At 36.9% G+C, this 14598-nt stretch overlaps 1 protein-coding gene across 1 annotated transcript in view; it reads right to left on the bottom strand.

The window, feature by feature from the left end:
* Positions 1 to 14598, bottom strand: part of OTOGL (otogelin like) — a 94703-nt gene that overhangs the window by 62145 nt on the left and 17960 nt on the right. Inside the window, exons 15-25 of the mRNA XM_015857310.1 lie at positions 13465 to 13610; positions 11298 to 11421; positions 9375 to 9552; positions 8443 to 8567; positions 6494 to 6703; positions 5590 to 5755; positions 5203 to 5277; positions 4023 to 4075; positions 3173 to 3335; positions 1891 to 1998; positions 1088 to 1226 (exon numbers count right to left, since the gene is read on the bottom strand). Of these exons, the coding sequence (XP_015712796.1) occupies positions 1088 to 1226; positions 1891 to 1998; positions 3173 to 3335; positions 4023 to 4075; positions 5203 to 5277; positions 5590 to 5755; positions 6494 to 6703; positions 8443 to 8567; positions 9375 to 9552; positions 11298 to 11421; positions 13465 to 13610 (1487 nt within the window). The remainder of the gene's footprint in view (positions 1 to 1087; positions 1227 to 1890; positions 1999 to 3172; positions 3336 to 4022; positions 4076 to 5202; positions 5278 to 5589; positions 5756 to 6493; positions 6704 to 8442; positions 8568 to 9374; positions 9553 to 11297; positions 11422 to 13464; positions 13611 to 14598) is intronic.

The raw sequence follows: 14598 nt of genomic DNA, 5'->3' as shown, positions 1-14598 counted from the left end.
CATGCCTTAATTATGTGACTGCCAGTTTTATTCTTAGACTCCAAATGATCCACACATTTTGTTTCCAAATAGGAGCTTTCATACGCAGTGGAGTGGTAGGTGACATTTGATTGTAAAAGCAACACATACAAGTATCACACTAAGGTTCGATGGCATAAGATTTCATAGCTGACAATCCAGCTTTCTACCTCATCATATAGGCAAGATGATTTTACAGTTGTAAACTCTAAATTTTTGCATCTCAAGTGAAGAAGGTTTTTACAAAGGTCCGAATATCTTCAAGAGTAAGGGCTATTTTCTGAGACAACCTGCTAACAAATGAGGAGTTTTCTATGATGTATTCTTGTAGAAAAAAATCTGGGACCAATCTATTTTATTTCACAGCTGTGAATACTCTACAGAGCTGTACATGAAATGAACAATTTGCAGTAGATCTTTTTAAGAAAACACCCTTTTTCTTACAGTTTGACATTTAGGGCTGACAGAAAATGAATATTCTTCTAAACACCTTATTATAAATCAGAACAGATTCTTAGCCTTAATAATAGCAACAATGATAACAAACAATAGGGTTGTTAGTAATAGAATATATTTCTAAATGTCAGTAATGGTATTTTTAAACAAAAATAAAAGGCTAGCTATGTACTGTAAATGTGTGCTCTGAGGAACATTAGCGTGCAGCTGCCAGACAATCTTAATGAAGGATTTCATTGTTCAATTATGAAATCATGGTGTTTGATATGATTATACACATACACTCCAGATCTGATGCAGATCACTAACACCTAGCCGTAGAGCAGTTTCTATAGTGTCATTCTTTTCTAATTATAACGAAAGCATGTTTATGATAGAACAGAAAATGTTGATTTCTATAGTCTTCTGGACCACATAGTTACATGATGACACACCCACGGCCCATTTTCAAATGAACTAGTCCAAAATGTCACCAACAAAATCTTCCTTTAGATGCATCTATGTTTTTTTTAATGTTCGATTCTATATATTATCTTCTGGTGTTCCAAATATTTGTCCTCTCTTGGAAATTTTCATTTGGACCTATGAACTTATATACAAACAGTCCTCCTACCTTTAGCAGGTAAACTTGGCAGTCACTGGCGTAATCATACTCCAGGCCATCAAAGGTATAGTAGTGTCGATCTCCATAAACAGTGCATACAGCAGGACAAGGGTAACTCGTGCAATTGAATACCCCTCTCCGACAAACACTGTAAAGAAAAGTAGAAATCGGTATCTTCTTTTTCTTTTTTAGGCCTAGAAGTGCAGAGCTATTCTGTGGATTGCCTTTGAAGTTCTTAGTGACAGTGGTGGAAAAGTGAATTATAATGAATGAAAAAATCTTTTGTGTTAATATGAGTCAGGTTCTTCAGAAAAGATGTTGGGAACTTTCTGATATTAATGCTGTTCTTTTATTTCCTTTCTCTTTTTTTTATTGTCCATTTCCTTTCCTTATAGTCCCATGTACTGAGTGTTAAATTCATACTGCAAGCTATCCAGCTCCCAAGAAGGAGGCAGTTTATCACTGTTATATATTTAATTTCCCTTTTTTCTCCCTGGTTCTCTTTTCTGATATTCTATTTCCAAAGATGTGTGGAATCAAACATCTGATCTTGATGACTTTTTAACTGAAGTTACAAAAAAAAAAAAAAAAAAAATACTTTACATCTGAAGTTATCTTTCTCTTCCTTTTCAGATGAGAAGCTCTGACATAAAAGTTTTCTACTTTTCCAAGACTTTGAGCTTAATAAAACATATTTCCTCCAACTATCTTTAGCAGGCATAAACATTTTTTTATTTTCAACGTACTCACTGTGCTTTTTATGTCATTTTCACTGCATGACTAGACAAGTATGCAATATATATGCCACTCACCAGGTGTAACAAGGCGTAGCTATCACTTCTCCTGATAGAAATTCCCTATCCTTCCAGGTGCATGGACAACTGTCAGGAATATAACACTTCCCTCTATGCTCAGCCATCCTTTAAAATAAGAGAGTTACTTAGATTTAAAAAGTACATTCACAAGTACATCAATACAGCTCAATAAGCAAGATTAATAGTTTTTTCTATGACATCTTGTAAAAATTAATGTATTATTAACACTAATGCTCTCAAAAGCTAACTCCTTTGTTGAGGCCGAAGTAAAGAAGTAGGAAAAGGTGTCAAGGTGGAAGGTTGAGGTGGCAAGAGATCTCTGGAGATCATCTGATCCAAACACTCTTCTCAGTACACCTAAAGTCTGCTGCCTGGGACCACATCCAGCCAGCTTTTGAAGCTTTCCAAATTGGGAAACAGCTATGCTTGAAATCTGTTCATCACTAATGTTGAGTCATCTGCAAACATTACAAGTTCCTGGAAGGGGATTTCTAATGGTCTCATTACACTGTTGATCTGTGCACAATCAATGTATTGTCAGGGGACCATAAACTACCATCCAGTGAAATAAAATCAAATACTGATTAAAAATGGTTACCACTCCATTTGAGATCAAATTGCAGCGATTTGCACAGCATATTTGGGTCTTCAAGTCTGAAGTGATAGTAGATGTTTTTAGCTATCTTACTTTGATTTGACCCCTACAGAGCATAGTAGACTGCTTCTGAGCAACAAATCCAAATATGCGAGTAGAGAGAACAAAAACCTCAGCTAAGTTCAAAAGAGCAGACAGATTACAAAGGGTAGGAGTGTACAGTCCAGCCTATACCCCTTCCCTTCTCCCTGCCCCATTAATACCATAAGCCTGACTAGAAATCTGGGTGAGACAATTACTTGCATAGTAAGCAAGAATACAGATGAATTAATTTATGGTTTTATGTCATGTTTGTTTCTATGTTCACATGATCTATATAATGTTCAAGCGTTAGGGGTCATCACCTGTCCAGACAGCCCAATATAAAAGTTAATAAGACTGTGTGAGCAAGATGGGTATTTGGTGAGATACAGGAATCATGATATCAGGATGGAGAAACTGTGGGACTCGAACTGAGGAAGCATTAACGCGTGAAGCCTCATTCTAATAAGAAGAAAAAGACTCAGAGAGATGAAAGCATGCTGGCCTTTTAAATGTGACCCTGTATTTTCAAAAATGTATAGCGCAATAGTTTCAAAATTAGAGTCAAACTGTGGAAATATGTATTAAGCTGCCCAAGCTTACCCAGGGGGGCAAATACAGCCACTGGCACAGGGTGGCGAGGGGACACAGGAGAAGTTCATGGCAAGGTTCGCACAGGAGATCCCACAGTTCACACCCGCTGCTGGTAATCCAGGCACAGGAGATCTGCAGTTGTAGTAGATTTTTCCTTCAGGGCATACGTGAACTTCAAAATGGAAATGCAGATAAATGAGATCAGATTATCTTTCCTGCTGTTTTCTACTTCTTTTAGTTCGCAATCTTTTTATTTTAATACACATTTTGCATGCTGTATAGTATTTGTAAGAATGCATTCCAAGTAAAAGTCTACAGCTTAATCTGTATTACAAAAATATATAATTGATACCTGTTTTAGTGTAAAAAAAAAAAAAAAAGCTTGATATTAAATATCTGGATCGATGCACCCTGGATCAGATACACAAACAACCATTCATAAAGATTAAGTCTTCATACTCCAGGTAGACAGGACCTTTAAAAATTGCATAGTTTACAGTGTACTGAAATCCCTTCTGAATGCCCTAGAAATTCATTTAAATTTTACTTGTTAAAAATCAAGGTCCTAAAATTTAATAAATATGGATGTCAAGCCTAAGTATAAGTATTCCCAAGAGAAATCCTGACCTACACCCCACAGATAAAAAGATCAAGTGACAAGTTATTATATATTTTAAACATACACAAAAAGACATGTGCTCCTAAACTCCTATTTAGAGATGCTGTGACATTGTCCCATTGTCAAAAATATTATAGTACATTGTCCCAGTGTCAAAATTATTATAATAAAAGTAAACAAAATATTATTCAGCATCAAAAACTTTGTGCAACTTTTCGACACAAAAAGAACGCGAGTTACCTGTGTTTTCTGAAGTAGCTTCAATACACTTTACTGTTCCATTCAAGCACTGGCTGGTTAAAAGAAAATCAAACCCATCTTTATTCTAGGGGAAAACGTATGTAGTCACCACATTAAAAAACATAATAGACTTAACCCAATTTGAAATGATTAAAATCTGAAATACGTCCAGCATTTTGATGGTAATTCTGAATGCTGATATGTAACGAGGGTCCAGACTTGGAGTTTAGGTACTGCTTAATTGCCTAAGTTTCATGAATACAGAAAAGAAGCTGGGTATTTGAGCTTCTCTGGATACTTAGGGATAGGTGGATCAGGATGCTGACTGTGTTACACAAAACTTATCTCCCTTGGTGAATATAGAAGGAAACAGCATGTAAATTGTGTGTTGCAGAGAAGGCAGAATGCATGGCTTTATTACTTTGCTGATAAAATGCAGAATTGCAGGAACACACATTAAAAATAAAAAAAAAAAAATCTCATTAAAAAAAAAAACAGAGCATAGGAATGGTAGAAAATGAAGCTCCTATGATAATTTCTTCAGTTGAATAACTACAAAGCTGCAGATGTAACAATTATATATTATATACTACTATATTTTATATATTACAAGACTCAGCAAGAGCCAGCCTTGACACTTGGGTTGCAGATATGTTTCTAAGTAGCCAATTAAGAGTATTCCTTGTAAAGTGAACACGTTTGACTGGGAAACCTGGGAGGTTTCTCCACTTCTCTCACTGAGGTCAGGATTCCATCACAAATTAATAATACAAAAGGACACAAACATAGATCTCAGCAAGTCTTTGTTTGAAAGATTTCCTAAAATAGAATCACACTGCTTATTCTTGTCTCTTTTTGCTATCATAATGCGCCCAAATCTATGAACAGCACTGCAACCTGGATGTATTTATTTTGAGATACTCTTTAGCTCCCTGCTGATAGAATCTTCCTGGTATTACCTTTTTAAAATAAGTGAGTATGCAATACAAGTTCTATTAAGCTACCTATCACTAAGTGTGTAATACAAGCAAGATCTTGATACAACAGATCTTCATTTTATGTGAAAATAAAATCTCAAGTCTCTTGAGATCTCAAGAAAGATTTTACTCAAAAAACACTACTCAAAAGAGATGTTGAGTAGCATACACAGAAGATTAAACCCTTGAATAATCAAACCTACCAGGAACCTGTTGGCAAGGGAAGGATTTCTCCAGGCTGTAGGACTTTGCCCTTATGATGACAATGACAGGCAGATCTGTCAAAAGAACATTCATGCATATAGATTCAAAAGCAAAATGAAATGTGATTCAAGGACAATCAATTTATCAGTCTATTATGATAAGAAAACCTAAGCCCGCTCTCATTTTTTTTCCCTAAGTACTAAAAGCAAGCTTTTTAGGCAAAAATTCTTTCCAGGTTTTTAAAATATTCATCACCATTCTGCACAGCAGTGTGACATATCTTCTCTGAAGTGTAGTCTACATATTGAGGGAAATAGCAGAAAAACAATTTTCAGCCTTGCTGGAAAGATGTGCCTATACTTGTATTCTATTTTCAGATGACTTACATTGACACACAAAAGTTGACTGACTCTTCGAAGTATTTCCCATCAGGACAATTACAGCCTTCCGCACAGTCATCACCACAGATATTTGCCATAGAAAGCGAAGCACAGGAGTGTTTACAAAAAGAAGAGCACTGATGATAAAGCATACCACTGTGACACATCACAGCTGGAGGAAAGAGAGAGGGAGATGGAAGAGCAAACAACATATTGTCAAAACATGAAAGACAAAAAAACAAGACAATATATCGTAGGAGATCAAGGCAGCAATGCAAAATGATCTTTTGCTGTTCTGGAATGAGTTAAAATACATGACAAAAATCTACTGTTCTACTCATTTCCAAAATTAAAAATGTTCATAATGGCCTTAATGTTAGAAAAAATCCTTAGCTGGATGTAGGCAGGGTCTATTTTCTGCTTCTGCATAAATGTGTGAGTGGTGTGTGTTTATTTATCTCCAGATTCAGACTTTCAAGAGAGGAAAAATTGTCCAGTCAAAATTAAGGCATTACCCTATAATCTAGAAATTCCCTATTTTAGTCCCTGCTGTACCACATATGCTATGTCCTGTTTGTCATACCCCTGCTCACTCTGCTCTGCATGCCCCAGAGAGCCCCTTCCAACCTGTATCACCTTCCCTTGGGGAACAGCCTTGATTCTGTTGCCCCATGATGCTGTTAGCACTAGCTATAGCCATGCTGACCACTGTAACCTAATGTGGGCTTCCATATGACTCATATGTCTAACATAAAGGCTACTAGCATTCTCCTCTGAGCATGTTGTTCGACCTTAGCACAACTCTAGCTTCCACGAAAGAGACATTAATGGCTGCATTCTGTTAAGCCAATTACATCTCTAAAATTTTACATGTTTTTTAAAAAGTTTCCATTCTGGAGACATCACTCACCACAGTAAGAAATATGAGATCTGAAGTCCACAACAATGCCATGCTTGCCACAGACGTAAGCATAGTGTGCAAGAGAGTTACACATACAGCTGCTGCCACATTTGCAAGCATCAAAGCGACACATTTGGTAGTATAATCCTGGACTGATGTAGGCATGACAGGGAGCAAAGACTTCTTCATTGATGATATCACAGTAAGCTGCATATCCAACTAAGAGAAAGTGACATTGTTTTTTACAGATCCACGTTAATATAGCAAATACTTGAATAGCGCAGACATAAACACAAATACAATTGATTAGTTGAGCAGCAAGAATTTCTATACAACACATTTCTTGAAAGTTTTATGGTTTAAAACTATTGTTATAAGCAACCCACTCAAAAACAAACTCTATTTAAAATAACAATAACAAAAGCAAACAACAGCAACAAAAAACAAAAACAAACAAACAAAAAAAAAACAGTTTTGCCTTTCTATACTAATATGGGAAACATAAATGGAAAACCAATGTATTTCAAAACAGTTAGAAAAGTACTCCAAAGCTTGGAATATTGTTTCTTCCCACTTAATGTTTCATTTAGCTTTGAAATTGGTAATGGCCATATTATTACTGGTATGCCAACTCAGCAAGCATTACAAACTGAAGCTCAAGGGTGTGCAAGCCCCAAGCTGGTAATAGACCCTCTAGTACCAACAGACCTTCCTTCTACCACTCTGGTGGAATATCTCAGGGGCACTGTAGTGTGAATCATATTTAAGCCAATTTTGCTGCTGAAAAGCATCTGTAGCCCATCCCATCTCTCTTCATTTCCACATATACATGCTGACTCAAGTGTTTCAGGAGTTATCATTAAACAAGATTCAAGAAGTAAACATGACTTGATTGAAAAATAGCCTGACAAAATAAGTGAAAAGTAAAGATTTATTTCCCAGTTTCATGAGGTTCAGAACACAACAGGCCTGAAATCTTGATTGTGCTGGCTCAGCGCAGGTGGTGCCATGGAACAGCACCACACAGCCAAGGAATGTTTTTTCAAGAATCACAGGAAAATGAAGGGTAGAAGAGACCCCAAAAAGCCATCTAGCTTATCCTCCTGCTCTAATCAGCTTACGTACATGTCAAACTCCATCATCACTGAGGAAACACAAATCTGAAGGAAAATCATGAAGTATCTTGGAGAGAGCTAACTTGGCTGAGATGTACTGTTTTAGAAGATAGCCAATGCTGAAGACACAAAAAGCCTTATAATGGGCCAGATTCTCAAAAGTTTACGGTTATTCTGGGCTCACTCCCACAGGCTCTAAGCATGGCCAAATCCCACATCCTTGTTTCTGAAACATTAAAAATTCTGCCAGAGTTGGCAACCAATCTCTGCTCATTGTCTTCATTAATTGAAAAGAATAGCAACGCAGAGAAAGGGAGACAGTGAAAGTTGAACAAAAACTTGGGCATGTCAACAAGCCAAAAATAAATCTTTAGTCAAGAATTTGGTTTATGGGGGAGAGCACAGATGGAGGATAAAAAAGCATTAAAATAAAGTTTAGATAATCACAGAGAAGACACACACAGGACTTCTGATCCGAACGCCGTCTAGGAGAGACTTTGTCCCATGTACTTTCAAGCAGTAAAAATATTATTCAGTCCTCTTAGCTAGAAGAATTTGCAAGACTACAGGGAGGGTGTTCTGCTTAACATTCTTTACATATTCATGACAGCACAATGTAAGACTTGTAGCCAGCATGCAAAGCATTAAATGTTCACCTAAATTATTTTAGTTTCCACACTGAATGAGTAGGAACTAAAATGTCTTTACTAAGATATGAGAAGAAAATAAAGAGTGTGCATATAAATCTAAAGTATAAGCATAATTAATGACGATATGAAACTCATTCACAGAGAAAAAAATCCCATAACAAAATGATGCAAATAATTCCATATGAAAACATACTATTTTGCTGATTAATGTTGCAGGGATCAACAACAGGAACATTGACAGGCACAGAACAAGCTGAGGAAACCTTCCATGCATTGGCATGAAGTTGCGGGGTCCCTTCTATCATCCCTGCTGGAGAACTGAAAAAGAAAATATCAACACTGCAAACATTCTGATGACCTTCTGAACTACACACATGAAGACACAGGTAAATCAAAAAGCCTTAGATGCATAAATAATCAACATGTCACAGTAATTCTGTCTGTGAGGTACAAAAGTACAGAGAGCGTGTGAAGCTTTTTCCTCCATATTTTATTCATGCAAAAATACTCTTAACACTCGAAGTCTGTGATCCCTTACACTTAATGCAATTAACGAAATCAGTTTGAGGAGGCATTAATGAGAGAACAATCTGGTCTTTGTTATGGACTATAAAAATCTAATGTGTTAGCTTATTACAGTATTCTAGAAGGTTGCATTTTGATGCTGTTTTTCACTAAATTATTTATTATTGCTAGAAAAGTTTCAAGATATAATAGCTTGAAGAACTTTGGAGGAAATGAAGTCAAAGAACAAGGAAAGTGTACCCTTCTAGTTAAACTATTCCTGTGGTTAAGAATTACATTTTCCCACTAACTCAATTAGGTAAGGATGTGGATTCTCATCCATTCATTTTTCAGTGCTCATTTATTTGCTCTGAAGATGATGGAGCAGTAGGGAGGAAAAAGAGTGCAAAGAATACTGTGGTCCTATAGTCAATACATTAAACAGTTTAGAATGACTTATCAAAATTTATGAGTTCCACATTTAAGTGGTTGAAGTTTTAACCAAGAGATTCTAAATTGATTAGTTTAGTAACAAACAAATTGATGAAATGAAAATATCAGGTTCAACAAGACTTTTCACTTGTTATTAAACACAGTTTAAATATACTGTATGCAGCTTACAGAAAATCATCTCTTAAATTCCCATTGTAAGTTCCACATAGTCCCAATGTCCTTCTCTTCCAGTTGATGTCAACTTGAACATAGATTCTCTCTCCATCTTTTGCAAACAGTATCTTCAAACCAAAAGTAGTTTTTAGTTGAACAAACAAAGAAGATATATTCTGAATTTCAATAGCTCCTGCAAGTAGCAAAAGAAAAAGCAGTCATTGAAACTTCGACATTTTTTCCATTTATCCTTTAATTAAAACACATTTTGAAAACTCAAAAATAAAATGACAGATTTTGCACTATTTGATAATAATAGATAATTGATAATAGTCTCGTGCAGGTTGGAAGGGACCTTAGAGATCATCGAGTCCAACTCCCGGGATTCGAGCCTCTGTGTAGCAGAGCGGCACTTCTACCACTTGCGCCACAGGGGGATTCGAACCCTGGCCCTGGTGCTGCAAGGCGGCATTCCTACCACTGCGCCACCGGGGCACACATAACCTATGTAGCCAAATAACCTCACAAATTTTCCATCTAAAATTATAAGACCACAGATCTTTTTCTTTACCAACACAAATCATGTACTGAAACTATTGTCAACAGAAAAGTCTCACCATTCTGTATCAGTGAGTTATCCAGAGACCATTTATATTTCTTCTTTCTTTCCTCTTTACAAAAATATAACACACGCATGACATAACAGCATGACTCTAGCAGTGAGAAGACACAATAAGATAGGACTTGTTTCTTAGCCCCCATTGATGTTAAAAGATTAATTAATAGATGTCTGTAAAGTTCATTGTTATCTTCAAATAGAAGGTTCTCTTACTACTATTGATATGACATCGGTATATCTCCTTCCCTGCACTGTATGTGAACTAAGGTCCTAGCTAATTCCCAGCTTTCCTTCCCACCAAATACATGATGAAATGAAATGGAAATTTCACAGTCACAGCATTCACTGTTGGTCTACTTGCAGCTGCAGACTTTAATCAGGTCTGTCTTCACTCTCAGCCTCTATACACATACAGATACACAAACAGTGAAGATAAAATGCTCATGTAAGCTTCAAAACATTGTAAGCTGATAAGGCTTAATAGATAAACCCATTATCAAGAACACTACACCAAAATATTTGTCATAGATGATATTAGTTGTATACTCTGATGAGAGAAGATCAGTAGGGACTGATTCAAAAGATATAAAATGAAATTACCAGCAAAAGTATGAAGCAGAACTTTCAACATAATTAAAACTGAGCTGTGAAGCTCTGCTTTAGGAAGCTGCAAATGACAAAAGCAAAACTATGTCTAGAAAGTTCCAGTGAAGAAAAAAACTAGCTGCAGTCACAAACTCAGGATTCCCTAAGCTCCAGATTGCCAGGGGCTCAGAAAGGAATGGTGAAATACTACTTTACTATTAGAGAAAAGACTAAAAATCCAGTGAGAATGTATTACTTTGAATAATCACTAGAGAGAGATGAAACATTGCTTTATCATTTCCAATTTCAGAGCTTGATTTTGTAGCTTCCTTTCAAGGTCTATTTCTTACTAGCCTTATAAAAATTGTGATGTAACCTTCCTGAACTCACAAGTCAAGACTAAAAGTGGCAAAGATCCTTTGAGTGCATGGACTCTATTCCATGTAATTTATTACAGAAAACATCTGTTAAGTTTGATCTGAACATCAATAGCCTTCACCTTCAGCCTCTTCACCTCTGTCTTCCTCCCTCTCCCCTAAACAGAGGAAAACAGATGAGTGGAATTCCTATGCACTTAGGAAGATAAGAAATGCAAAGAAAGAAGGGTGTAATGAGGGACTCATTTCACCAGCTGGAAGAATAATTTCACAAGACAGATATAATTAAAATGCTTTGGAGCTTATAAACAGAGAAATGCAAACCCAACTAAGTCTCTACTCCATGTATTTTCTTACCATTAATGTTAAAACCTTGGTTAGGACCAGTTTGGACTTGACCGTATCTTGTGAGAGTTACTTGTTTGCTCACATCATCTTCGAGAACTAGTGTTATAGACTCAATGCAGGCATGGTCAAAGTTCTAAGCAGAAACAAATTTCACCATCATAAGGATCACAAAGACAATATTAGCATGGAAAGCAAAAGCAAACAAACAAGAAAGAAAACAGTTGTATAGAAAGGAAATACTGTCATCAGGTAATTCAAGTGCAAACCACTACTCAAAACATTAAATGGAGTATCCAAAATTAAATGTGAAAAAGAAAAATGCTGCTTTTGCATATAAGAGTTAGGTGAATTCATTTTAGCTATTACAGCAGTCAAGCAGTAGCAGATAGAAATCTCCAAGTATTGATACTGGATTCCCAAAGTCAGAGCCCAAATGTAGCAATGAAGTGGAAAGAAACTACTGCACACTTGAAATGTCGTTCATCATCTCTGACTCCAGCCAAAAGAATTTAATTTCTCTAGAAATAGACTAAAATGATTTGTAAACATGTGACTATCAAAAAGAGGTGACATAAAAACCAACATCCATTATTTCAAAGTGCTATCCAGGCAAAATTTATGAACCTAGATATAGGACCAGAGCTGAAATATAACCAACTGATGTCAAACATCTTAAATTCTTCTGGGTCTTTGTGTTTTTACATGGAAATTTTTCAGACTGCCTAGAGCTGTAACTAGAGGTCACTTTCAGCAGCATCACTGTCTCTCAGTGACTACATGACCAACTCTGTCATCCTTGAGGCCACTTGAAATGCAAAACATAGGAGTCTCATCACTTATGAGGAAGAAGAGACATAAAGAAAAGCAAAGGTGCAGAGGTACCAACACATGGGCTCCTGTGAGGCACAGTCTGAGCCCCAAATTAAATATGCTAAAATATAACAAATACACATCTAAAATTATGAAGAAAAAAAAAAAAAAAACAACTCTTAATTGTGTGTTGTTGGTCAAATGCTGCCAGCAAAAGCTTTTCTAAAGCTTGAGACACCTGCACACAGTCCCATGATTTTATTAATAATCTGGATAAAGGGATTCCTTAATCCCTTTAGTAAGTTTGCAGATGACACCAAACTCGGAGGAAGTATTAACCTACTTGAGGGTAGGTAGGCCCTACAGAAGAATCTGGATGGGCTGGATCAATGGACTGAGGCCAATTGTATGAGGTTCAAAAAGACCAAGCACTTGGTCCCACGCTTTGATTACAGTAAGCCCATGGAATGCTACAAGCTTGGGGCAAAGTGAATGGAAAGCTGTGCTGTGATAAAACATCAGGGTGTCATGGTCACCAGCTGGTTGAACAAGAGCCAGCAGTGTGTCCAGGTGTCCAAGAAGGCTGATGGTACTGTGGCTTGTATAAAAAATAGCATAGCCAGCAGGACTAGGGAAATCTATGGATTGTCCCCGTGTATATAGCACTGGTGAAGCTGCACCTCAGATGCTGTTTTCAGTTTTGGGCCCCTCTCTACAAGAAAGACATTGAAGTCCAAGATGAGTAATGAAGTTGGTGAAGGGTTTGGAGCACAAGTTCTTATGAGGAGTGGTTGAGGGATTATTTTGTCTGGAGAAGAGGAGGCTCAGGGGAGACCATAATGCTTGCTACAGCCATCTGAAAGGTGGCTGGAGGTTGGTCTCTTCTCCCAGGTTACTAGTGACAGAAACAACAAAACAAAAGTAACAAAAGGTAGCGGACTAAATTTGCACTAGGGAAGGTTTAGGTTGGCTATTAAGTAGTCAAACACTGGAACAGGCTGCCCAGGGACATGGTGTCTCTAGAGGTGTTCAACAAACATGCAGATGTGGCTCTTAGGGATATGGTAGACCTTAATGATTTTATAATTCTATGATTGTATGACTGTCAATATATACACTCATTTAATACGCAGAGATGAATAACTCCTCAGATTTAATCCTTCTAAAGTTGCAACAGATTTTATAAAGAACTATAAAACATGTAGCAATACAGCCACTTTAAAAAAGAAAAAAAAGCTGTCAATAGATTTCAATTCACAATATTTTTCTGTTAACATAACCTGATATTCTACAGTAGCACCTATGCAAAAATATCTGAAGCACATATACACTTCTGTTATGCATGTTCAATGAAAGCATGACTTACATGTCCACAAGGTGCTTTCTGTAAAGTGATTGTGAATTTGTTCTTTCCAGTGCCTTTCACTAAAATGTACTGGCAAATTCCAAGAAAAGTAAAATGACGTCCATCAAATGTTGTGAAATGGGAGTTACCTGTGACGGAGCACTCAGCTTGAGAGAAAAAAAGTTAAATATGAATGTTCATTTAATGTGTTGTTGTTCTGTAAATGAGAAATATAATACAATAAAAAATAATAATTCTCCCCTTAGAGCCTTAGTTTTTTTTACCTGTTACAGCATTTGAAATTGAAATACGTTACATACACATCTTTCCATTGTATGCCATCTCATTTTTCACACACCAATGTGTAGCTTTGGTTCTATCTAGGCTGAGATGTGAGTCACTGATTCCCTAGAATACATGGAAAAGCTTTCTCTGTGTTACAGCTCTGAAGTCTCCTGTAATCTTCCTCATCATCTTTTGGCATGGCTAGGTCTGAAAGAGAGAGCCAGCTTCTTTCTCCTCCCTCACTGGTACTACAGCACTGCTTGTTGCTGCAGGCATGAAACTGCTATGCTTGAACATGTGGGTTGTCCTAAACTCCAGGTAAGCAGATACCCATTGTCTGTCCTCGGGGTGCCTCTACATTCTTGTTTTAGTTCAGATCAGGAGACCACTGTTGCAGTAAGTCTCCAGCAGATCCCCACTTACTGCACTTTGGTTCAGTTTGTGAAGTCACACCAAAGCACATAAGCTAGATTCCTTTTGGCTGAACTGCAGCAGGAGGCAATCTGTGGGAGCACACCTGACCCACTCCTACTGCTAACAGGCATTCATTCCTTAGGACAAGACTAGCATAGTCAGAACTGACCCCCTGCATGCACATACAAGATGCATGTGGGTTGGTACTCAGTGACAACATTTCATTCTACAGATCCACCTTCTTAAGATTTTTTCTAGTACCTAAACTAAGCTTTGTTTGCTAACTCAGTCATAGGAGATTCTTTAATTCATTAAAAAATAAAAATCTCTTTCACAAGTTTCATAGTATGATTTTGTTTAATGTACACAACTGTCAACTGTCAGGTTTCACTACCTGGTGATTTGTTTGTCTCAGCAACTCATTATCTTGATCTTTAAAGAGCATGATCTTTAAAG

The sequence above is a fragment of the Coturnix japonica genome, chromosome 1 (genome assembly GCF_001577835.2).
Source record: "Coturnix japonica isolate 7356 chromosome 1, Coturnix japonica 2.1, whole genome shotgun sequence".
Lineage (NCBI taxonomy): Eukaryota > Metazoa > Chordata > Aves > Galliformes > Phasianidae > Coturnix > Coturnix japonica.
The sequence above is the reverse complement of the archived record's forward strand: the minus strand, read 5'-3'. Positions and strand labels throughout refer to the sequence as shown.